The 26,460-nt window shown below is 49.9% G+C and overlaps 1 protein-coding gene across 1 annotated transcript in view; it reads left to right on the forward strand.

The window, feature by feature from the left end:
- LOC119450720 (uncharacterized) overlaps nucleotides 1-25,473 on the forward strand; it is a 42,849-nt gene extending 17,376 nt beyond the window's left edge. The window contains exons 2-4 of the mRNA XM_037714241.2: nucleotides 18,235-18,806; nucleotides 23,033-23,227; nucleotides 24,506-25,473. Coding sequence (XP_037570169.1) covers nucleotides 18,261-18,806; nucleotides 23,033-23,227; nucleotides 24,506-25,249 — 1,485 coding nt within the window. The 5' untranslated portion in view covers nucleotides 18,235-18,260 and the 3' untranslated portion in view covers nucleotides 25,250-25,473. The remainder of the gene's footprint in view (nucleotides 1-18,234; nucleotides 18,807-23,032; nucleotides 23,228-24,505) is intronic.
- The last annotated feature ends 987 nt before the right edge of the window (nucleotides 25,474-26,460 follow it).

The raw sequence follows: 26,460 nt of genomic DNA on the forward strand, positions 1-26,460 counted from the left end.
ACTGCTCACCCTGAACACAGGACGTGTCTGATTCCCCATCATGGTGACCTTTACAAGCTCCTCCTTGACCTGAAACCGCTGCACCTGTGGCGTAACGTGAATATGTAATAAAACAGTATGAGTACGCACAAAAACGCATGACTCGGATAAGGCACGAAGTGTAGTTATTGGGGCATATATCACATTTCACCACTGCATGTCATTGCTTTATGGTGTGCCATAGTGCAAGGCGTACATACATAGACATGCAGTGGAAAGGCCAACAGAATGCAAGTTTGCATATGTTTTTACCCACGTAAAGATTGTGTATACCTACAAAAATGAAAAAAAAATGGTCAGAATGGCCAGAATTGATACCTCCTGTTTGTAGGGCACCTGTTTTCTTCTTCGAATGCGCCGCGGTACGAATATAGCGGTCGACGGCGTCCTTTTTTTTTTTTTTTTAACTCGTCCGTGTACTCAATAGCGTCGGTGTCTGGGTGACAGCGAAGGAGCCCCTGAAATGGGCTATTTACACAATAAAACGCTGCACGGTAAAACGAGCCCGAGTACATACCGTACTACATCGCGATTCGCTAAACGAACATTGGCGTTCTGCAAGTAATTATTACTGTACTTAGTGCCGACAAGAATGACGAAACGACAACTAGCAACGAATGCTAACTTGCACCATTAGCTACTTCCACAGTGCACGCTGTTTGCCACTTCCGCCCGCCAGTGCAGGCGCGCTTGGCTCCGACAGATAACTACGCCGACATCACGAGCGTTCGCTGAGCGTTTATGAAGCTGTAAGTGTAGATCGTTTCGCTGGCCTAAACGTACATTTGCGTCTTTGTCGAGATTATTCGTATGAGTCAGTAGCGACGAAAACAGCGAGGTAAACTATACATATGGCAATATATACCCGTCACAAAGTGCTTCCTGCATAGTCGAGATGCTGCCGACGGCTGCCATGGACGCCCTTGCGCATCTTGCCGCTTCACAGCCCTAATCCAGGATTCACGGCGCTGTCGATCGCGTTTTACTGACGGAAATCGGAAAAACCGCACTGTGCTGCTGGGATGGTCACGGGAGGTGCAGCCGTAAGCGACACACGACATTGGCATCGCGCCAAATTTCGATGACAATAATGTTCGAATGTGCTCGGCGCGCGGGGCAGCGAGGCTGGCGAGGCTATCTAGTGCAGCGCCCCAGCGCCTGCCAAATCGCTTCAGTCCTCGGAAGCCGAACTGCGCCTGCGCAGTTCGGCGTCGCAAAAGGCGGATTGTTCTCGGAGTGCGCTCGCCGCGCCAGCGCTGGTGTACTATTGCGTTCCGGATGTTCTCGCTGCGTGTCACCGGAGTCGACATGTACGCAGCATCGCTGCCACTGTACACCGGAGTTGTGCTTCCCGCATAGTATCGCCTGTCGCGCCCAATGCGTTGGCGTCACTTTCCACATAGCCTCGGTGAGAAAAGAATCGCTGTCCGGCCTTTAGAATGGCCTGGTGACTAGCATGCCGCTTGACTACAGGCCCTGCATGACCATAGGTCGGCGCACTCACTCATGAGTGCACTCACTCACACTCACTCGCACTCATTTCAAAGGCGCGAGTGCGAGCGAGTGTCAGTGAGTGTGAGTGCCAGTGTGTGTGTGAGTGCCAGTGAGTGTGAGTGGAGGTGAATGCGAGTGTCAGTGGAGGTGAGTGCCAGTGAGTGCGAGTGTGAGTGAGTGTCAGTGGAGGTGAGTGTGAGTGGAGGTGAGCGCGAGTGAGTGCCAGTGCAGGTGAACGTGAGTGAGTGCGGGGCCCGGAAAAAATTATGGTGAGTGATTGTGAGTGAGTTTTCTCCCACACTGCCGACCTATGTGCATGACCCGTATTATAAAAAAGGCTCTTACGCAATAATTGTGCCTAAGGGGAGATTTAAGCTGATCCTGGTGCAAGACATGTTAGTGGAGGCGGCCAGCAAATCGCGAAGAGCACTTACGAATTACACTTTTAAGTTTGGCCTTCAGATCTTATTCGGCAGAAATACGGACGTGCGGCCAAAGAAATTTCCTTCGGACAGTAAGGACGGGCACAGCTCTGACACCTGTGAGGCTGGCACTCTTTTTCCAAAAGGAAGATTTCTTGTCGTCACGGAACAGACACAGCTACAGATCGGTGTCCGATGAGCAACATCAGAAGGCGAGCCGACGTCTTCCACCTCTAGTATAGGAGTGCGCTGCCTTTAGCCAGCACCGACGAAAGATTTTTAGCTGACTACCCGCAGCCCTCCATCCCGAGAGTTCCCGAACCAATGGAGGCAGAGGAAGGTGTTCTGTTGTTGTTTTTTTTTTTTTCGCTTCAGTCGTATTTCATATTGCCACCCCAAGCCGGTGCACAGTGCTCTAGCAAACAGTGTGACGCAGCTTCTTGATTTCAGCAGCAGTCAACAGCTACGCCGTCGCCTTGTCACTTTTTCGCTCTCACCAAGTCCGCCATTGAGTTGCGTTGATTCTTTGAAACGCTGCTGTCGGGTGCGCGAAACGCGTGGGCTCGCCTTCACTTCGCATTCTTTTTCCTGTTTTGCAACACAACTTTCAAATGTGGAAAGAATAACTAGGAAAATGTAGCGAGCTGGAAAATAGTTGAATATGGTGTTTTCGAGTGCGACGTATAATTTGACATTGGAGCTTACGCAATTAACAAGTAATTTAAAAATGACAGTTAATTTGGATTAATTGGCTAATTGGTTACAGAACAAATCACCGGTGTGCGCAAGGCGACTGCTAACAATACGCCGTTGATAAATCGTCATATCTCGTGTTGTTGGTAATGCTGCTGCCTCCGGCCAGGCGCTCATCTTCATTACAATCCTCCCATCTGAAAAAATTGTGCATCCTGCGCTTGTGTAGTTCAAATCCAGCGCTAATGCAGCTCCACTAACGTGAAACCTGGGGAAGTGCGAAGCAGTGATGCACCGGTGTTTGTATCCCTTGTGTTTTCCTTGTGTTTATCTGGTTTTATCCTGTGTTTATCTTGTGTTTAGCAATCCATCGTCCGTTTTGACACCTGTGCTAAGGCACAACTTGTGGGAAACCGCCACGCACAAGGAGCCAAACCACCTCGCACATGGAGCCAAAGCCTTTGCTGGTGACAGAAGCGATTTTAACGAATTTCTTTTAATTAATGCGTATAATGTTTGATTATTCCTGTCTTTTAAATTATTCTGAATCATTTTAGTTTATTTTTAACCGGTTTTGAGCGTGATCACGACACATCACACGCGACGGATGCCGACGACAGCTCGGGCCCCTAAGTGCTTCGCACTTAGAAAGGAGCCATCCTGACGACTTTGTCTGGAAATGGGACCGTAGAATCATGATACTGCTTGAGCCGCTGGACGTGGAGGACTTCGCGGTTTCGACGACGCATACGTCAGACGGCGCTGTGAGTGACTCTATAGATAGTTGACGGGAGTAGTACGCTACAGAACGCGGTGTGGTCCATCAAAATGAGGAAAACGTTTTGAAGCGAGCCCTGACGTGGCGGTTCGGTACAGACAGCCAAACGAGGGTTTCCAGGAGAAAAGTTGGAGTCGAGTTGCTGCCATCGTGTTTTGATTTTTCGAGGTTCTGGTCGTCCGAAGTGAAGCGGCGTGCCAACTGACGACATTCTTCAGCTTGTCTGGCAGCGTCCAAGATTGGCAGGCATTCCGATGGGTCTGGGTGGTAGGCCAGAATGGTATCGATTGTATGAGAAGGATGACGGCCGAAAAGATAAAAGGGGGAAAACCGATAGTGGCTTGCGTTGCGGTATTGTAGGCGTAGGTGACGAATGGAAGAACTGGGTCCCAATTGGAGTCGTCGGATGCGATGTACATAGCGAGCAAGTCACCAAGGCTGCGATTAATGCGTTCCATGGTACCACTGGTCTGCTGGTGATAGACTGTGCATGTGCAATTGACAATAGCGCATTCAGCAAGCAGTTCTTCAACGACTTCAGTCATGAAGGCGCGGCCTCGGTCGCTTGGGAGTTCACGAGGGCCTCCATGACGAAACACAAACCGGCGAAGCATAAAAGTGACGAATTTTTGCAGCTCGGAGGGCAGCAGTCCCTGCATTGCGGGTCAAGTGGTCGACGACAATTGCGAGTAAAATCAACCGGTTGCCGGACGTAGTCAAGGGCAGTGGCCCACATAGATCGACACCAACACGATCAAAGAGTTCAGATGGGCATGGCAGGGGTTGGAGTTCACCGGCTGAGAGGTGTGGCGGATATTTGCGACGCTGCCATTCACGGCAAGAGAGGATGAAGTTCCGCACGAAGGTGTACATCGCACGCCAGGCGCAGCAGTGCCGAAGTCGTTCGTGCGTCTTGAAAACGCCGGCGTGGCCACACTGGAGGTCCGAGTGGAAACAGGAACATATCTCTGATTTCAAGGATCTCGGGATGACGAGCAACCACGGACGTCCCTCTGGGGCATAGTTGCGTCGGTAAAGGTGGATACACACGCGAGGGGAAAATGCCGCCTGCTCCGCGGGATAAACATCCACGTGATCACTTCAATCCGGCGTAGCCGAGTCAGGTCGCATTCCCACAGCCGGAGCGCCGTTTGAGGAATCCGCGTGCCTACTCTCGACTCACGCTTAGCAGCAGCGCGTTTCATATTCCATAGTGCTGTGAATCCCTCAACAAGACCCGAAAAAGTGACGGTTGCCTCTTCACTTAGCGTTTTCTCGTGCAACTCACTCATGTTGAGGTCACGCAGGCTGCGCGGTCTGAGTAAATAGAAATGCGCGCGCAGCCACGACTCGCCGTTCCCCGCCGCACCACAACAAAAGCACATGCGGTCACTGCTGCGCAACAAAAACACACGTGGCTTCAAGCCAGCAACACGCCATCGTAGCCACGCCAATCCATCCAATGTTGATTTGACGCTGACTACGCTAAATTGAGGTCAGACGACCGCCAAACGGACGGATGGAAATACCGGCGAGCACTTTCAATCCGGACCGCGAGCGGAGGAGCCCGGACTAAGCGAGGGCGGCACGTTTTGATGACGCGCGCGTCACGTGATACGCCATCCGCTGCGAAAGTTCCTTCTCCGTCCGGTCGTGTGAATGCACCTTAAAGGAGGTGATCACGGATCGCAAAATGTGAAACTTGGTTACGAAGGGTTCGAGAGGCAGGAACAGTTGAGGTATATGAGAGAAGATCCAAAATGGAAGCAATCAAGGGGTCATTGTGTTAATAGACTTCAGACTCTGCACAGGCGGCGCTGCGGAAAAACCCGCCACCAGCGCCCCCATCGCAGCCTTAGCGCAAACTGAGTAGTGCAAAGAGAGCTGTCCGCAAGCGAAGCTGTATAGGCCACAATGGAGCCCCCTCTTCCCGTTGTGTTGAGGCACGGTTTCCTAAAAATCAAGGACCTGAAAAGCTTCTTCCGCCCATCCACACTTCGTTAAGGGGGGGAAGCTCAGCAGACCGAAGTACGTGTACAGTGTAAAAGCAGTTTCAGGAGTTATTTCGGCGCGCTGCAACTCGCAAGGACAGCGAGCATCGTACGACATCGAGTTCGAGGCCAGCACTCCGACGTCCGTTTCTAGCGCCTAAGTGTGTTAAATTTGGGTGCGTACATAATGTCAAAGCGATGAAGTACATATATGATTAATTCAGTTAGCTATGTAGTGGTACAAAGCTCGCTTAATCAGGGGCGAATGGCCCTGGCGACCTTCGCCTTTTCAGTTGCGTTCTCGCTTCCTGTGCGTTCGAGCGTGTTATCGCGCATCTTCTAATGTTCTCTTCACGGTTGTCATCCGTTTGTATTTACTGCCAATTGAGATACGTGCGTGTCCGCTTTCGTGGGGTACAACCGAAGGCAAAAACAAGGTGCTGGGCGAGCGGTATTTTGGGATTTATTCGTTTGAACACGTGTTAGCATTTGCTAGTAGTTGCACGCTCTAAACTGATGGCTATCTGGTTTCAAATCTCTCAAAGGGTGACCGCGCTTGTTACGCGATCGTTTATGGCTCACCGCGGCGCGATTACATCTGTTCCCGGGCAGGCGCGTATATACACAAACGATGCTGCCGTTCTTGCGTTTCCTTTTTTGCAGACCACAAAAGCTCTATCGCACCTTGTTGGCGATAAGACGAAGGCTTCTCACTTGTTTCGGTTTCCGGACGTGCGCACAACCATTTTTCATTGCGCTTATCTTATTATTCATGAATAAACATTGTGTATTTTACAACACAAACGATTTTCTCGTCACTTTACGGTATAAAAAGTTACGACCATTTTTTTTTCGAGATAGGTTCTTTCGAAGAATTTAAATCAGCAATTTAAAAAATCGACCCTGCGGGGTCGCTTTTCGCAAAAAAAAAATTCGACCCTTCCTGTGCTTCCGGCTTAACTCATCTAGGCCACCCAGCGGCCTCCGGGCGGCTCGGCACCACTCGTCCGCTACCATGATGCAATATCAAGTAGAGGGAGAAAATATTCTCCCGGAGTAAGTTACTCAAGACCAAGGATGGCAAAGTGCGGGTGCCAGAAGAGCTGGCGCCAAATCGCGGGAAGCTAACCCGAACGCCGCATCAACACCTTCGGCTCCCCGTAGCGACAAGTCTAGCGGCGCAGCGCTGAAGTCCAAGATTATTAGGGCAAGCCGAATGCCGGTTCTTCCCAAAGAAGACACGAAGATTGTCATTAGACAAAGAGGTGGACTGGATATTTCCAAACTTGGAGCGGCTACGGTGGCTGACATACTTGCAGCCGCCAGCCTCAGCCAGGACAAGCTCTCACAAGAGACTCTGTGCCCGAACTTACAGCAAAACATAATGGTGGCCAGCACTCCTAGACGGGAGAATGCCGACCGATACGGCCGCATCAAGCAAATCCTCATCTCAGGCAAGGTCCACGAACTCTGCGCGTACGAGACAGCCCCGCGCTCCACGTGCAAGGAGATAATACGTGGCATACCGTTACAAGACAACCCAGCGACGATAGATGGCAAGATTGTAAACCAGAACAACCCTCTAGCACTGGCAACTAAGAGAATAGCTCAGACCGGGACCGTCATCATCGCCTTTGACGGGCACCGGGTACCGAATTTTGTCAGGTACGGCACGCTCTTGATGAAATGTTCCCTATATCGAAAGCAAGTGGACGTATGCCACGCCTGCGGAAGACTCAGGCATCGCGCCGATGTCTGTCCAACACCGAGCGACGTCGTCTGCCGGGGATGCGGCCTGCCAAACCCCGATGAGTAGCACCAATGCACCCCAAAATGCAAGATTTGCGGCGGTCCGCACCTTACAGCGGGTAAATAATGTGCGCATAGATTTAAGACGCCGTACATCGTTCGCCGACGACGCTTCGAGCGTGCCAGACAGCAAGAGTAGCTCCCAACGCCGTGAATTGTTCGATCCTCCGATCCGCAAGCCTCATCCAGCACCAGCGTTAGGGGCAGCAGACGCTCGCGCTCGAGAGGCTGATCCACAAGCCGACGGGTCTCCAGAAGTCGCTCTGCCTCAAGATCGCGACCCACGTCGCCTTCTCCAGCGCGCTCCAGCTCCAGAGGCCGCTCCAAGTCCCGCACCGGGAGCGACTCGTCCAACAGGCCGCGATACAAGACCCCCACCGGTGGTAAGGGCAAGTCCTCTCTAACGTGGGCCGATAGGGCCCGTGGCAACCAAACGCAGGCGTCCAACTCCCAGGACTCGCATGACCCGCGTCTCACGAACGAGTTCGAAGAGCTTAAGCGTGCCAATGGTAGTCGTAGGAAAGAAAACGCTCAGTTCTAGCGTGAAATCAGTCGGCTAGCCGCCGAGATGGCCGAAATACGACGATTGGCGCTCACACCGCCGGCTCCTCAGCCCGCCGCTATGGACGCGGCGGAGGCCTCGCCCAAGACAGTTGCAGTGAAGCGTCGAGCCCTGCATGACTCGAGGGGAGACGAGACGGTAAAACTCCTTTCGGAGCTCAAGAACGTCATCTCCAACATACAGGCAGGCCTGTCACGTACAAGAAATGATCGTGCACCCCCAGCTGGGCCTGGTCGCCCTCAGCGCTAGAATACTTAGGCTGGAGGGGACAAGCCACGGATTTTTGCCAAGCACATCGACAGCACAAGTCTCAAACTTGCACACCGTCATTGTCCCACCGACGGAGGGTGCCATCCTGGAGGCGGCACTTTCGCAATCCATCCCAAACCCAATCATGGATAACGGAACTAACGTCATAACAATGTGGCAGTGGAATTCCGCAGGGTTTGTCGGCAAACAGGCGACCCTGCGACAATACCTAAAGAGCGTAAAGGACAAACCCCAAATAATCGCTTTGCAAGAAACTATCACATCATCACCCATCAAGCTCCCCGGTTTCCTAACGGTGGTCCTCTGAAGGGGGAAGGGGGGTCGCTACTCTGGTCAGTAAAAAGTTCACGTGCATTCAGCGAGACCTCGGTCCCGCGGACAATGGGGTCGAGTACGTCATGACCGAAGTCCTTGTCGACCCCCCTAGGCGGCGCTTAAGACGACATAGTATCTTCATACTCAATGTTTACTGCAGACCTAGCGTTCACGGAGCCAGGGTTGGTGGTATTCTCAAGAAGGCTGTGCATTTTGCCGGCTGTCAACCTCTAGTTATCATTGGGGATTTCAGTGCCCAGCATCAGGCGTGGGGCTATCGCACCAATATGAAGAAGGGTAGAGACATATGGCAACGGAGGAAGCTCTTATGCTGGTAACCGATAAAGACTTTCCGACAAGGAGAGGGAACTCGATGTGCTGAGATACGACTCCGGATCTCACCTTTGTCAAGAACCTGGAAAACGTCAAGTGGACCAACACAGTCATGGGCCTCGGTAGCGATCATTGCATCATCGAAGTGGCCATCAAGGTTGCCCGTAACAAGACGAGGACCTTTAAGTTCACTGACTGGAACTTGTTCCGAGCCAACCGCTCCGAGCGCGTCCTCACCCCGGATAAGGACCTAGACTCTTGGTGCGACGGGATAAAAGAGGATGTGCCTAGAGTTGCAAAGGAGCTGACAACCGATCTGGAGGTGGACATGATGGACAGTAGGCTCGCGCATCTGTTGGAAGCCAAGCAGGCACTGCTCGCGTGATGGAAAACTCAGCGCCATAACAGAAGACTACGCAAGAAAATGAGATCACCATCTGGTGTCCCAGCGGATGTGAGGGTCAGATCGAGGGTGCTTTGCAAGAGGCCATCGAGGTGATGGAGCGGTATCTCATCCCCACTGGGCTAAGGTGCTCGCCCACCAAATCCGAGCTCTTACTCTACAAGAAGAGGCCCAGAGGCGGTTCTCACCGGTCCTGGAAGCCAGCAACGGAGAGCCACATTACGTTATTCACTGGTAACGGCTCGCCCGTTTCGCGGGTGGACGCTATCGGGGTCCTAGGAATGTTTATCGAGTCTAACGGGGCCAATGGAGCCGCCGTCAAACGCATTCGTTCCAAGACCGAAAGCGCACTCGGACTGATCCGAAGAATCGCCAACAGGTACCGCGGAATCAGGGAGCACAATCTTATCCGGATTATCCACGCATTTGTCCTATGCCACCTAGCTTATTCGGCGGCTATGCACAACTGGCTCGTGTCGGAGCGCAACAAGATCAATTCCCTAATCAGAATAGTATTCAAGCTTGCCCTTGGCCTTCCCGTCCGAACGCACACAGAAGACCTCCTCAAGTTGCGCATCCACAACACGTTCGAAGAAATTGAGTGATTCCACTCCTGCGCCAACTGCGCCAAAGTGCGCCAATTGGGATTTACTGTGCCATCCTGATACAATCGACGAAAATTGCGCCTAACTGCGCCAAACACTCTCGGATTTGACGGCGTCTATCGCCAATTGCACCACCGGGGAATTAAAACGTTCAACGTGACGATAGGGCGAGCCTTAGTTGCAACCTTAGCTGCAAACAGCAGACGAGAAAGCTCTAGCGCGTACGTCCCAATTAAGGTCACTGGAACCTGGAAAGTACCGCAGCCCTTTTCTCTTAGCCGCCGCGCCGCCGATTGGTCAGTTGCCGTCAGCTGATCACTTTCCACTATAGATGGCGGATCTAAGCCGCGCCGGAGGAGATAAGCAGACAGACATCGCTCGCACACGCCGCGTGTACGAGTCATCAACGAGGTCAGATTTTGCATTTTTTATAATTTAGTGTATATGTAACTTTCGTAGACTTAAAACAAAACGAAAGGAAATGCCCGGGTGCTGCACGTTCGGGTGCAGCAACCGCCGGGAGTCCGGGAAAGCGCTTTTCGCGATACCAGTTAAGCGGAAAGAGCGGCAGCAAGCGTCGTGCTATCTCTGGCTGCACCGGATAAAGAGCGACAAGTTCACTCCCACTTGGTGAACTTGTTGATATCGCAAAGCTGAGAAGCTCCTTGCGGTATATCATCGAACTCCCTAAATGCCATAATGGGATGGAAAAGCTTCTTCGCGCATTTGCTTTGAAGGCTGCGGTTTGCCTTGAGTAAACAAAGCGAGGAGATGCTCAGAAATATGCAGAACCGAGCAAAATGTGGCTCGAAGAGCGACGGAATACGGACGGCTGTGTCAAAAATAACGATGTGTAGTGAGAAAACCACTGCAATAAAGATCGATCGACCTGTCAATGTTGAAAATTAAATATAGATTTTCTCGTGTGTTTTATAAAACAACACGAACATGACCTGGTTAATTCTGTTTTAGCATCCCTTTTCTTGCAGTGCAGTCAGGGACCGTTTATTTTCGTAGAAGTAGATCTGTATGAAACATTTCGTGCGCGGTTAATCAGTAGCCACGTTAGAAAGCGATAATATCCACGCGTATAAACAATTCGTGGCAGCGCTTGATACCTATAGATAGTCATCGGAAAAAAAAAATCTTGTGTGACACACGAGCATCGGGATCGCTTTGCATTTATAACGGGTGGCGCACAGTTGAATGCTTCACTTTCCGAGTACAGTAGCCGACCGATTTTCCGGACTTCGCGGGGACTGAAAAATCGAGCAGTCCGAAAAACCGAACAGTCTGAAAAACTCGCCCTCCCCCCAACAGAAAAAAATTATGAGGCCTAGAGCGGCTTATGAAAAATGTCGCACTTTCGCCCAAAAGGCGGAGCATCGATTGCAATAGCAAATTAATAGACAGCGATACGAAGTAAGGATGTTAGTTTTATCGGCCGTATAAAGTTGTAAATATGCGCTTACTAACTAAATAAGCACGGTATCACGCGCGCACAGGTTACATGAACACATCTCGCTCGATGACCGCGGGCAAATTGACCTTCGCGCTGTCTATTCTCTCGCTTCAACGCGAACGTCTAAAAAAAAGAAAAGAACGGCGCATACGAAGCTAGTGGCACTCGGCGCACGCCCTTTGTACCCATCGCAGATCGCGGGCGCACGCTTCGGCCACATAGCAGATCGCTTTCAAGATACGCTGCCTGCGCGGCAGCTCCGTCGGCAGCCGCAAGAGCAGAATGCAACTCCCCACCGTCTCCGCAGCCTTCTCCCCGTGCCCCGCGAGCGAACGAAGTCCGCGCGCGCGGCGCGCCTCCGGCCGCCTTTCTCTCTCGCGTGCGTGAGATTAAATTGCGGTTGCTGGCTGACACTCGCAAGCTTTCACCCGCACACAGCGTACGGCGCAACCGAAACTTCAAAAAAAAAAAAAAACAGATTCCGCTTAATTGATATGACGATAGTGCCGAGCTGACCGAACAAAAAAAAGAAAGAAAAGAAAAGCAAGTGCAGCTTTTTGGAACGTTTTGTCGGCCAAGGAAGAGCGGGCATGGCCTCGGAGACGAGGGGATACCGTGCCTTTACTAATCTTGAAGGCTATACAGGGGGGCACTGGAAGCCAAGCCCGGCCAAGCCAGCGGAAAATCCAACATGGCGGCCTCCAAGATCGGGTAGCGTGGCTCGCAGCGAGCAATTTAGTCCGGAAAATCGAACATTGGCACCTAGATTCGTCCGAAAAATCGCTCGCGAAAATGCATTAGCTCTATGGGAATCCTGCCGGTACATCTATGAAGTCCGAAATATCCAACAAGTCCGAATTTTTGGAGTCGGAAAAATCCGTCGGCTACTGTACTTGTAATTTACATTGTATCTAGCTAAGCGAAATGCGGTTTTGTTTGTGGATTTCACAGGGCCCACTGCGGCAGCCATCATGCTGTTCTTCACTGTATCAAGCCTAGAAAACCCGAGGAAGAGCTGCTTGTCTTTTCCGCAACACGTCGAATAGCTACGAGGCTGAAACAGTTAATGTAAACAAGCCCGAGGTTCACGCACGCCTGCCACGCATAAAATGCTTAAAACACGAGTAATGTTGCTTAAATATGCACGTTGTTAAGTAATTTAGTATACTCCTCGGATAGCTTTCCAGCGAGCACAAAACTTATCGGGAAGGAGAACAAACGAAAAAGTCCCCTCTCGAGTGCCCGTCCTGTCGCTGGTCTTGCTTCATCCATTTGGCGCCTGTAAAAATATTACGATCGTACTTCCCTGTACTGCTTCGCACGCACAGTAGATGCACCATGTCATCTTCTATGTAAAGGACGATGAATTGTGTCGATTTGCGATAATATAAACAGCTGAAAGCGAAGCTACATAGCTGAGCCATAGACTGAAGACCAACTTTGGCTGAGCTGCCGCCGCCCGAGAGACGCGTTGGACCAAATCTGGAAACAACAGCGCAGTGTTGCCTGCGCTCGCTCCGGCGGTTGCGGTACTTTCCAAGTTCCAGTGACTTTAGCCGTGCCACGCACGGCGCCCACGCGGCGTCTGCCTTGCAAGGCGGCTCGAGGGCAAAGTGTGGTTTCTGCCGAGGCTCGCGGCTTCAAGGTTAATTGGCGATTCATCGGCGGACGTTATCTACTCCGGAAACGCAGCTAGTAGCTTGTTTGAAGCGCAGCATGGCGTGGTTATAATAACTGCGTGCCGCCAATGTGTCCATCATTTCTCTTTCTGGATATTACCGATGACATCTGGGAAAACTAGCAATATACGAAATGATATCAATTTGTGTCTGTGTGTGTCGCATGCACACAAGTGCATTTCTTTCTCCACGAGATCTGCAATAGATGGAAATGTTTACGAAGCTTCTCGTGAGAACATAAGAATTATTCAGGTAATTGAATGTAAATTGCAACTCGCTTTTTCAAAATATTTCAGGATGTGAAAAATCAGCTGCTCCAAGCTGCTCTAAAATGCCAAATTGCCTGCTCCAAAGTGCTCCAAAATGAAATTTATGATGCTCCAAAAATTGCTCCAAATCATAAGTCCGCAGTAGCATCACTGAATTGTTCAAGCCCAAGAGTTTTCTCAGTTTGTCAGACTGTCCTGCACCCCAGCGGGCCGAGCCATACTTGGCATGCTGGGACGTAACCCCATGGTCGTCGGTCCCGACGCTGTGAAGCTGCCCAACGACATAAGATCCAAAATTTCCATACAACGGATGCCACGCAATATGCATCCGACCTACAACGAAGGACGAAGACGAGCCAGGGGTAAAGCTCTACTCGCCAGTGCCCGCTTGGACAAGGATCGAACATGCTTCGTAGACGCTGCTTCGTACGCTCAAGAAGAAGCCTTCTGCTCAGTAGTCATCGACTGTGATTCGAAAATCATCAGCTGCGCTACCATCCGCACTTCCAGTTCCAGCGTTGCAGAACAGGTTGCCATTGCTCTTGCATTGACGGACGGTGTACATGACACAATTTATTCACACTCCAAGACCGCTATCAGGGCCTTTCAGATGGGAATAGTCGCACCCCAGGCCCTACGTATCATCCGAAATGTTAAAGACATCAAACATCACTCATTGGCCTGGTTCCCTGCGCACCTTACAACCATTGAGGGTGCCTCGCTCAACCCCAACGAGGAGGCACACTCGGCTGCACGAGGTTTGACTGACCATGCGCCGGGTAACGCGTCCTCTCCTGGGCGACCCGGGCCTCTCTGCTCATACAACGAGATCTGCAAACACAATTACCTATCAAAAAGACTCCTGCCTCTGCCGCACTCCTCGCTGTGCAAGGCCCAGGCAGTCACTCTCAGACTTCTGCAAACCAGCACTTACCCGAGCCCTGCAGCACTGCACACAATGTACCCCGAACGGTTCCCAAGCCCGGACTGCCCCCTGTGTGGTGGTTATGCGCACTTCGAGCATGTCCTGTGGGGCTGCGCCTCTGCCGGTCCCCCTTTCACCCAAGAGGAAATGATGACGCTAATTAAGGCCCAGGATCAGGCCTCTCAAATCCTGGCAGTCCAGAGGGCCCGCGAGAGGGCCGTCAGGTTTGACCTGATGGTCCCCGAGTGGACCTAGCCAGGTGACGTCGAGTTTACACGCGTCTATTGTGGACTGAATAAAGTGCACTCACTCACTCACTCACTCACTCACCCTCAAAGAGTTAAGCAATTTATCGTAATGTTTAATGTAATAATTATTTACAGAGAATAAATTCTTCCATAGCTTCGGGAAGCAAACAGAAAACGATTTCCAAGGCAGCAAACAGCGTGCGAACATAACGAAAGTAAGCTTCCTACAGTGCCTGCTCGCCTCATCTTTCTGTCTCGCGGGAGCTACAACACCGCTCAGTACCCTTGAATATTTTAGCAGACGCTTAAAACAACACAGGCGTACAAATAAATGCAAATAAACGTGACATGTTTTTCTACATACGTGTGTTACTTCGCAATTACTCATCCAGTGCTCCTACAGCAACTTTATTGCTCAAATTTAAAAAAAAAACGCAGTCGAGGGGGCTCAGTGCATTGCGAAACGTGCTTGTTGTATCGGAAAAGCCGAAACTAGAAATGAGCTCGTGATACCACATTGCCCTAGAACACGATTTTGAGTTCATAAAGGAACCAAAATGTTTGGTTAAACTGACCTGCCTTATCTCCCCGTTTACTTGCTGAGTCAAGCGGAGGCGGACGTCTGTAAAAAGGTGGAAATATCGCTGGCACATACGCAGGATGATTTTTTCTGTTGCCAATGAAGTGGCGGCTGCAGATTCTTGAGTTTTAGGGGCAAAGCTCCTTAGGGTGTGGGTCGTTCCCTCCTCTGTAGTAGTAGCAGTAGTAGTAGTATGTAGCCACCTCTAGTTTATGAATTGCTCAATAGATGGCGTTGTGTGTCAGTAGCCACCTGTAGTTTTATGAAGTGTTCACTAGATGGCGTTCCGGTTCCACTTCCGGTTCCGGTTCCACTTTGCGCGCGTTCGGTGCGAACGCGGGCAAAACGCCGATGGCGTCGACAACAGTTCTGCGCGTTGCTGGTGCTGCTGCATGTCCAAGTTTATACAGCTGATAAAACTATCTTGAGTCGATCCCATGGCGGCTTCGCATACTACTCGGGGTTCCCCTACGGGAAGATGGTGTAATTTTCTCTCTACTTCCCGACGCGCGCTCTCTTTATCTCTCGTCTTTAGCTGTGGTTTACCCGAATGATCCCCCGGTGCTTCGCCCACTCATCATCATTCACTTTGTGGATATGCTGTGTTTTTTTTTCCTTTGTTGCCATAGTCCGCCGTCAGGGCTACGCAACACAATTACAGCAGAACAACATTATCACACTTTCTCATGTGAGCGGCTGTGTTGTGGAGAATGCGAGTAATTCGCTTACCCAACACGCTGAGCCCGCGCGATTTGCGGGCTTCTTTCACACTCGGAAAAACGCATTTATGTAGCACGTATTGAGCAACAGAAAGCTGTATCGGTAGTTTTTAATGTTGCTCTACAACTTTTTCATTGACACTTTGATAATTAGGACAGTGCTTCTCGAGTTAGATAATTAATTACAATTACCTAATTAAATCTCAGCAACGAAAAAATTGCTGGCGGCAACTCCACTGTACTGGAAACAATACACACTAGGTTTGCTTCGCGTAACGCCGTTCCTCTTTTTTTAAATCGTGCACGGGCCCACCGTATAAAGCCCGGGCCCGACCCGCGCCCGCCGGACGAACTGAAGTCTATGCGTGCCTTAAAACTGTCATTGCCTCGGCGGTGTATGCCAAAACATTACAATAAAACTATTCATGCAGTGACAATCAAACATTACGACGTTTTGCCTACAAAGCACGTGTACAGCTAACTTGAAGAGACCAACAGAAGCAAAACCCGGTTTAAATGTTCCTGGCAAGGTATTCTATTGTACACAAGTGCACAGAACTCTTGTGTACCCCTTTATGTTTTAAGCCCCAGCAATTATGCACACCACAACATATTTGACAGTGTCGCCAGAAGGCGAGGAATCGACAGGGATAATGAGGCTTAGAGTTGCGCTCTAGCTCCTTGCAGGCTGTTCCAACAGCACATGGAGGCATAGGCGGGAAGTTTTAATTTTGCTGTGTGTGTGTGTGTGTGTGTGTGTGTGTGTGTGTGTGTGTGTGTGTGTGTGTGTGTGTGTGTGTGTGTGTGTGTGTGTGTGTGTGTGTGTGTGTGTGTGTGTGTGTGTGTGTGTGTGTGTGTGTGTGTGTGTGTGTGTGTGTTCGGAAAGCTGGTCAGGCCCCAGCCCTGCCCCCCCCCCCCCCCCGCGACAAAATTAAAACTTTCCGCCTATGCCTCCATGTGCTGTTGGAACAGCCTGCAAGGAGCTAGAGCGCAACTCTAAGCCTCATTATCCCTGTCGATTCCTCGCCTTCTGGCGACACTGTCAAATATGTTATGGTGTGCATAATAGCTGGGGCTTAAAACATCAAGGAGTACGCAAGAGTTCAGTGCACTTGTGTACAATAGAATACCTTGCCAGGAACATTTAAACCGGGTTTTGCTTCTGTTGGCCTTTTCAAGTTAGCTGTACACGTGCTTTGTAGGCAAAACGTCGTAATGTTTGATCGTCACTGCATGAATAGTTTTATTGTAATGTTTTGGCATACACCGCCGACGCAATGACAGTTTTAAGGCACGCATAGACTTCAGTTCGTCCGGCGGGCGCGGGTCGGGCCCGGGCTTTATACGGTGGGCCCGTGCAGTGCTCTGCCATGGACTACCCGTCGACCACAGTTGGCGGGCAAACGCCTAGATAAAAATATAGTCCACTGAAAGTGCGTTAAGTTCCCAAAAAGTGCTAATCGCATTTAAAGTATACTAGATGGGCACATCGGGCCGTCAACCGGGGGTCGCTGAGAGTTACAGAATAGGTACCGAGACAAGGGAAGCGCAGTCGAGAACGACAGATAAGTAGGTGGTGCGATGAAAGTACGAAATTTGCAGGCATAAGGTGGTGTAAGGTGGCACAAAACAGGGGTAATGTGTTCTCTAGCAGAAGCCTGCAGAGGACATAATAGGCAAACAATGCTGCGGCATGCTGATTATTATTGTTGTTATTATTTTTGGCGCAATGAAGGGGAATCCAGACATATGGAACAATATTGAGCCGAATGTACAAAATCCCAGATGGAAAAGTGTTTATACATATAAATCAGAGGGTAAGCATTCTTCCACTCCAAGCAAGAAGAGGGTGTCCTGGGAAAGCGTACTTACAGGGAAAATTTTTCAGATACTTTTTTGCATAGCTTATGAAAACGGTGAAGGAATCACTGAGCATACTCTGGTAGAATGTCAGATTATCCATCCAACGATCATTGTGGCAGTAGTTAGCTTGCTCGAGGCGTAGGTATTGGCGGACTGTGCAGGAATCGTTAATGAATATGCGGTGGAAGCTAGTAATAGAAGGAAGGCTATTGGCGCAAATGAATGGGAAACATGGAAGCGTAATTCTTATTTTGAGTGCTGTAGCTGAATGTCTAAAAGTGCTGGAAGATTTAGATATGCGCGTACACCGGAAAGCTTAAAGAAACGAGCTTCGTGGCGTGTGCCTTCGCTTTGTATGAAGAGGGATTATGATATAATTATTTTCATGGTCAGTCGCCATTAGCGGAGATGTAGACTTCTATAGAAGCTTTGCAACCATGCTACATGTACCTTGTTTGGGCCATTGACCTCCATGGCCATCCTCGACCTCGACTGGCGTCCTCAGCGTCCGTGGTACCAACGTGGCCGGGAGCGGTGGAACAGCTCTATAGGGTGCGTGATATTTAGATAGCGGTAACTGGCAGTTCGGTGCGCTTGCATTTACGGTGTTTTCCTTAAGTAGTGTGAAAATTGCGCGGAATTCGTGCACGGAACCTACCTCTATACCAATTATGTTAGAATAGCATCGGAACGTCGATATATTGAGCATCCTATGCAATTGTCTGAGTTGGATGTCACCAAGACGTGTGATTGCTGACCCTTTTCGGACTTCCAGGTGGGCCTCTGTACGTGTGCGATACCATGGATCGACTTGCCGAGTTCGGAGAAACCTGGGACCTTCTCCTCGCCGAAGACCACATCGTGCTGAAACTTGCAGAATCGTGGCCACCGGACGTCCCGCTCCCGGAAGGGTGTAAGCTGGAAAACAGCGGTTTCTCGCTGGTCACGAACCAGGAGTCGCTGGTGGCCACGAAGCAAGTGCTGCAGCTCAGGGTGAGAGTCTCGCGGGCCCTCTTCGCCGGGTGTGCGTCGTTCGAGTCCTCGAAGCCGTTCTGCACCGCTGCAGGCGAACTGCTTAGAGACGCCGAAGAGTTGTGCATTGCGCACAACAGGAACAAAGTGTTCGGGCTCATCCGCACGTTCCCAAATGTCAGGGTGCTCGCCCTGCCGCATGACCTCTGCAAACACGCCCTCGAAGAGGACGAGCCGACCGCGCACTGGTCACCGCCGCTGATGACCGAGTGCAGTCAGCTGACGCAGCTGCTGGGCAACGTGGAAAGTCTGGGCAGTGCAGGCCTCATGCTCTCCAAAGAGACCGTAATGGCAGTCTTGCGAACTTGTCCTCGAGTAAGTACGAAGCAGTTGGGTGTGCAGTTTCTAGCGAAAGCCGCGGTAGTTTGAACCATTGGTTGACTTAGCTAGCTAGCGGACAAATGGGAGCCAAGTGAAGTTTCATGAAATGAAAATTGGCATCTGCCCGACTGTTGTTTCGTGCTACAGTCGGGTGGATGACAGTCTTTCCCTTCATAAACCTTCCTGCACCTTAGGCGTTTCCGCAGCGCTGATTTTCCCAGGTGAATTAAGGTAAGGCCTATAGTTGGTTCGACATTAACTGAAAGGAAGCCCTGTAAGACGGCATACAAACAGCGCCGATGTCGTCTGTCTCAATGTTTGTCCTGTGTTCCAAACGAAGAATCAAGTAGACCTCTCCGCTTAACCACCAGGACACGTTTTCTCTACTCCAAGTGACCTCATCCATATCAATCTAGATCCATCATTTATCATTTGTTTAAATGCTGTGGACACCCGCCGGGGTGGCTCAGTCAGCTAAGGCCTCATTCACACAGCCGTCAAACGCTCCGTCACGTCACCGTCACGGCATCCGTTTTCGTCAGGGGAGAGGGTTTCCGAGTCGTTTTCCCCTCAAAAACGGCTCGCCGGCGACGCAGAGCGGTGCTCTACGTTTCCGTCGCCAGCACGGTGACGGAAACCCTCTCGGAAACCCTCCCCCTGACGAAAACGGATGCCGTGACGGTGACTTGACGGAGCGTTTGACGGCTGTGTGAATGAGGCCTAAGGCGTTGCGCTGCTGAGCACGAGGTAGCGCGATCGAATCCCGGCTGCGGCGGCCGCATTTCGATGGAGGCGAAATGCAAAAACGCCCTTGTGCTTGCGTTGTAGCGCACGTTAAAGAACCCCAGGTGGTCAAAATCAATCCGGAGCCGTCCACTACGCCGTGCCTCATAATCAGACCTGGTTTTGGCACGTAAAACCCCAGAAAGAAATGCTGTGGAGACGGTTTCATTGTCAAAGCTTCAATTCGTCCTCTTTTGCCCATGTACTCGGCGATACACGCCGCACACAAACGGTTTCATAATTTCACTAAACATACCTGATGGACAACCAGCATGCGCTCTCTCACTCTTGAGCACTGTAAAACGCTTGCCAGTGGTGAAACATGCACACGGTCTCAACAACATACGGAAACGCAATTCGAGGAGACAACTTGCCAGCGTTACCATGACTCACCCATAAACTGCCTCTATGTACTTCGTGCCTCTGTGTGCTTTTATGTGCCAACGTGAAACCGTGTCGGAAAGCTCGGAAACCGTGGTTTATACCCTCAGGAGCTAATCAATTGTGGCTCTTCACTAATCATTGAAGCGGGAAACTAAAGAAATGAGCGTTCAAGATTAACATTATTTATTACATTGATTGTTTGAGCAGATATTTCCGTTTTATCGGTGCTTTTCCTTACTTTTATGCACGACCGCGGATATCGCACCGTAGGGTTCCATACTTTTACGCTGAGATATGACGCCTCCTGACCTGTTGCGCTTTCTAGCGAGAAATACCGATACTCCGACCAAGGAAGCGGTGTGTTTCCAGGCGTCGTTGAGACACCTGTTCATTTTCCCCCGTGGTCCAGGCTTTTGTGATCGGTGGAAGCACATCTAGGGCTTACTATTCACTGCAATGTAGCGAGAGGAGCTCCCCCCCCCCCGCCCCCCACCCATTTTGTCCTTCGTTTAGTTATTAAAATTCAGCAAAAATGTATCCACGATGTATTGCAGAAGCAAAAACACTTGGTGTGAAGACATAGTATCAGGAAGTGTTCATTACCGTATAGTCGTGAGCATGCCACGAGCATGTGCCTCCAACCTTACGTATCCCGTCACCGCCGTGTTGTCACAATGCTACGGTGGCTAGATGGGTAGGTGTGCCGACCGGCGCGTCTGGAGCGTAGTTAGTTCACCGCTGCTCCGCGTCATGACGCAAAATTGGCGCTGCGGTTAGTAGAACGGTTCCGCAGCGCGCGTCGTCTGCTACAGTTGGCAGGCGGCGAGCAAACAAAATAAAGCCCGTATTGGAATAGTTGTATGTCGTCTGTTCGTGTCGGTTTCAAAGGTGAAGAGCCCCGGGTCTCTCGTACTGTTTGCAACTTCCTAAGCGATGTGGAATGTTCCAGGTCGGAAAAATGACCGACGAGATTAGCGGCGACATTGCTCCACCAATGAAGACCACCAAGGAGACTTACTGCTTCGCTCCGAACTGCAGTCGGGCTCTAAATTTGTGAAAAGACAGCGGAAATCTTCGCCCCGGGCTGCTCAGTAGGTTGCTCAGTCTCAGTACCGGCGACGTTAATGAGCAAGCGGTACACCGAAAAGCGTACGTCGATGAGCTCCTCGATCGACATTGGAAATTTGCAAGCCGCACATGAGGTGCTCAGCGCCTGCGACATCGAGCACCGCTGCGCTGCTACAGGGAAAAGGAAAGTGACTCTAGGCTTATATTCTATATATCAGTCTATGTAGCAAGGAAGTTCCTGCAAAGAACCAAGTGCTCCGATTGCTCAGGGACATTACTGAATTCAACAGAATGAGTAGGCCAGGGCTGTTGCTCCCTTCTGAAGCACTAAACAAATTGGCAGCATCACTCCAAGACGCCTTCACGCTGTGCTTTAGTTTAAAGGAATTACGAAGGAACAGTATCGCCGACTTTGCCTCCTTTCTGCAGCTGAATCTTCCGAATTTGATCGGCTGTGAGCGGCACAAGAAAGAGCTCACAAACGATGTTGTGAAGTTCTATTCAATTACACGCCTTTACTTTCTTGTCAAGGGCAAGAACATCGCGCGCGAAAGCAACAGGGAGAAGAGGAAGCACCTGAAGCGGAGGTGTGTGCTGTGAATAATGTTATGATGTGGTGGGTCACCGTCTGTGTTGGCCCACCAATTTATGTTGGTACGTCTGATGACTCAAGTTACGAGAACTTTTCTTGTATTTAAAATATATTCATGAATCTAGCCCAAGACGTATTGCTTTATTTTATTGCAAACAGTGAACCATATGCACTTACCAACACAATTCGTCTCGTAACAATTTAAATACCGTAACTGAGGCAGCAATAAACACAATAGCTGGATTTCTCGAAATTGAAACATTAGAACTCGCTAAATATCGCGTAAACACGTTTCCATATACCGTTTAAAACCATTGCAGTATTGTTGTATGCGTGGAAAAAATGCATCTACGTCTTTAATGCGATGGGCTGGAGCGCCGCGTTTATACCAATATATGTGACCAATCGCCAAACTAGAAAATTTAGCATATCGTGTCTTGTGACTAGACGACAGTAACAAATTCCCCATTCAGGATTTGCCTACACTGCTCAAAACGACATAACGCGTATTTCAAAGCTAGAGCAGGGGCAGCGATTTGATTGATTGATTGATTGATTGATTGATTGAATAACTTTTACCATAGAATAAAGACCGCGATACTATCAAACACGCTGCTCGTCTACACAGCGCAGCCGACGTTGCGCGCGGCTGAATCGTTATACTGTCCGCAGCGCCACTTCTGCGTCATGATGCGGAGAAGTGGTGAACTACGCTCGGTCGGCACACCTACCCATCTAGCCACCATAACAATGCCCTTCGAGAATTGGCCGCATGTCTGCTTGCTTCGCTGCAAGTGACGTCGAAAGACGATAGTCTTCTGCCGCCCCTGATACGTAACACCCTCTCTTCTCCCCCCTCCCACCCCTTACGCTTTCCCCTCCCCTCTCACTCCTCCCATCATGGACGCAATAAAAGTTTTGCTGAATTCCATTCAAATTTCCCGCGTTCGCCCTGCTCTAGCGCCATCTGTTGGGACCTTTTATTACTGCTGGCTTAAAGCCGTGTCTCTTCGACACCATTTCTAACGCCTTGATGTTTCATTTACTAACGTAAGAAGCAGTTCAATGTGTATTCTTAAATGAACGCTATCGATCACGGTCATGTACATATAGTTTGCCTCAAATAGGCTTGAGGTTTCCTTTGCGCTGTATAATGTTGACATGTATGATCCCGTGCCACTAGTGCTAGTAGCTTGGTTGGTTTTGGCCGGGCGGTTGAATCGAGTGACAAACAGACAGACAGACGAACGTTTTTCGCGTTTAGGTAGCCCAAGAAAGACTATCGTCTATAATAAGTTACATAAACTTCGGAGCCCAATTATCCTTACGGGAAATGTTCAGTGAAGCCAACACGAATGTCACTGTATTTGTCTCCATCCCTGTCCCTGCACAGGTGTGCCGTATTGACTCCGACTTTGTCATGGAGGCATTTCTGCAGCTGAACGGCTTGCCCTGTTTGACCGCGAGTCCTTTCACCCACCTCGCGCTGTACGCTGCGGTCATCGGCAACGAGCAACACGTGGCCCCAGCGGGGCCGGATGACGTCGCTCTCGCTGCGAGAACGTTTCCTCTCGTCGAAAACTTGGAGGTACACACCAAGATGGCCAGCCTCGCGTTTCGCAAGCATGCTTATTCGTAATGCTGTCGATTTGCTCGTAGCATCTGCAGGTCAGGAATTACGAACTTTTGGAGTTTTTGGGGAGGTTTTTTTTTTCTGTTGTAAATTGGTTGTTTGATACATGTTCTCGCATTTCTGATCACCTTTTTTTTTTAGGGGTGTGCGAATATTCGAAACTTTCTAATAACGAAGCGAATAGTGTCCTATTCGATTCGGTCTTCGAATGAAATAGTCGCCATTCGTAGATGCGAATATTTTTCGAATACTTATTCAAAACGTCTAGGGCGCCCAATCAAAGATAACGTTTCAGCAAAAGTAGGGTAAATTTTCACCTCTGCGGTGCGTAGCATAGACAAAAAACATGAGGACTTGCGCAGCGGAACATTGGGGAGGGGGGAGGTATTCTGCAAGTGTCCATCTAGTGGACATCGGCATTTCGTCCGCTGCTGAAGTGCTGTTGGCTGCGAGTGCTTGTCCCTTTCTGACGCGTAATCCTACCCAGCCAATCAGAACTACAGCAGCAGATGAAATGGATATGTCCACTAGGTGGAGACTCACAGGATACCCCCACTCCCGCTGCTACGTCGCTTAGGTAGCCATACTTTACAAGCTATATACACAGCGATCATTTGCACTCTCTTAAGGGTACTGTGCATGTCCTTAATGCTCCATTTATGCTTTTAATAAACAACGCTACAGAACTTACTATGTAATGACAAAAGCTTGCTAACCTTAAGAATACTAGGATGTGAACATCGTTTTATATCAACTGCAGGGATGTGCGAATAGTGATTTTTGAGATCGAATCGAATATGAATCGAATAGTGCCAGAAGGGAATCAAACCGAATTGAATAGTTTTCGAATACACGCAAAACTTACTGTGCGACTGGCCGCTCGAGGCACATTCCGTGTATTCGCGGGCTTCTTTCACGCTCGGAAAAAGACTTTTATGTTGCACATATTGAGCAACAGAAAGCTGTATGGGGAGTTTTTCATGTTGCTCTACAATTTTCTCATTGACACTTTTCATCTAATTATAATATTTTAGAAGATGTTTAGTTCATTAGGACTAATTATGTAATTAGGCGGAATGCAGAAAATCATCTGAGCATCTTCAAGCGACAGCAAACAGCGTTACCTTGGTTCTGTCCAGCTACGTGGCCTTTGAATATATTTTTTCAAGTTTGGCTTAAGTTACGTGGGACGCCCTATTACTATACGTTACAGCAACGACATTATACTCGCAGGTGCTCGTGAGATCATTAGAAGCCCTGGACGGGGTGTCGGCGTTCCGGCACGTCCGCAGCCTCTCTGTGGCACTCGGTCCTCCCGTCGTCTACGCCAGCGTGCATTCGGAACTGCAGCGGATCCTGCAAAATTGGCCGCGTCTCGAGAAGCTCACCCTAGAGTTCTGCGGTGGCGTGCGGCTGTCGGAGATTGCCAGGTTGTGCCCGCGTGTCAGAAGCCTGCGCCTCGCCTACTGCAGATGGCACAAAGCGGACTCCCCGATAGCAGCCGACGCGTTCCCCACGCTCGAAAGCATCGAGTGGAGCATGCGCATATCCGAAGCTGCCTTTGACGCGCTATTCTTGGCCACGTGCAGGAGGATTCGCACATTGAAATTGTACGACGACAACAGCTGCTGCCAGTTTCTGCACTTCTGTGTCCGGCGAGGCCAACATGCGTATTTCTCGCGTCTCGAAGAACTGCTCCTGGCCACGGACTTGCCCATGCGCGATATGAGACTAGAGCCGGAGGTACTTCACCGCGTGCTCAGGGTACTGCCTGTACTTCGACACCTGGCCACGGACAGCTACGACCTGAGGCTGTTCTTCCAGAACTACTGCGTTCCGCACGACCGGGTGTCCTTATCCTGGGCGGCGTGCGTACTCTGTGCCATCCACGGCAAGGAGATCCCAAGCCGTGAAAAAGCGGCGACTTTCGCGGCGGAAGCAGCGGCCATAAATGACCATACCTGTTTGCTTGTATAATGAGAACGTACAAAAAAAGAAGACTGAGAGACTCCGGCGACCTTTTGATTTCTTAAACTAAAGTAATGTCAACAATTAGTTGTGCGAAAGCTCCGCTTGCGGCTGATGGCGACCAAACGTGGCCGGCCAATGGCAAAGAGCTCTTATGAACAGTAAGCCTTGTACCTCCGTGCTGTTTATTCACCAACTTTCATTAAAGGATCAATGTAATTTTCCATTCAGAATGCTTGCTTATAGCCTAAAATGATGTTTTCATTGCACTCTGCAATGTTCATAATAAAACGCTCGAAAATTCGATGTCGTACAGTTCGAGCTCATGTTGTCCATGAAGCTGTTCGGTACTGCGCTCTTCACTTTGGAAGTGGAGGTTCAGCTCGTATTTAGAATAGAAATATCCCAAATGCATGTAGTAGAGTTTATAGTGCGTATTGACAGAGCAAATGGCAATACTACAGCGCCGCGCACCGTATTGATGGAATCCAAACATGATAAGATTGGTCAAACAATAAACTCACTTGTCTAAATCGAAACAGCGATTAGAATTCTAAGGTTGCTTAGGATGAGACATGCTTACTCAACGGCTGGTAGCTGTTGGGCAAGTGGCCTCCTCCGCGTGTTTGTTCAGAAACTCGATCCTATACACAAACGAATATTCAACAACTTAGAATAGTGAACTCTCCAACCGAGACTATTATATTCGTACTCGAAATTTTGTATATTCGCACACACCTAGTAAAGAAAACTAGTCTTCCGAGACGTGTAAGCGCGCGGATTTGTAAACGAAAATTCTCAGTCACAACTGAATTATAGTAGCGTTTCTTGTCTTCGTAAATGTAACATTGCATTGGCCTCGAGGATGCAGCGTAGAGGCGTAGATCCGGGTGTTGGGAGGCTGAACACGCCAGCAGCGGTCTCGCTCGTTCGAATCATGATGCGCGCTGCTCAAATAGTTCAGATAAATTTTTCGCATTACCGTTATCACAGCGATTCAAGCAGTAGCGTTATCATAAATGAGCGGTCGGAAAGCAGCGGAGGCAGTGCACTTCGATAAGGACGAGTAGCGGCGTTTTTCTCACTACGTGCAATTTACGAAGGCATTGCGCAGATACGGAGAACTTTTTGTGTACTTACAGAAGACAGAGTTAAATATTGAAAATGCCTGTTTCTGCATTGGGTGAGCTTAACTTGCACGCCTTGACAGCAGCATGGTC

The sequence above is a fragment of the Dermacentor silvarum genome, chromosome 4, assembly GCF_013339745.2.
Source record: "Dermacentor silvarum isolate Dsil-2018 chromosome 4, BIME_Dsil_1.4, whole genome shotgun sequence".
Lineage (NCBI taxonomy): Eukaryota > Metazoa > Arthropoda > Arachnida > Ixodida > Ixodidae > Dermacentor > Dermacentor silvarum.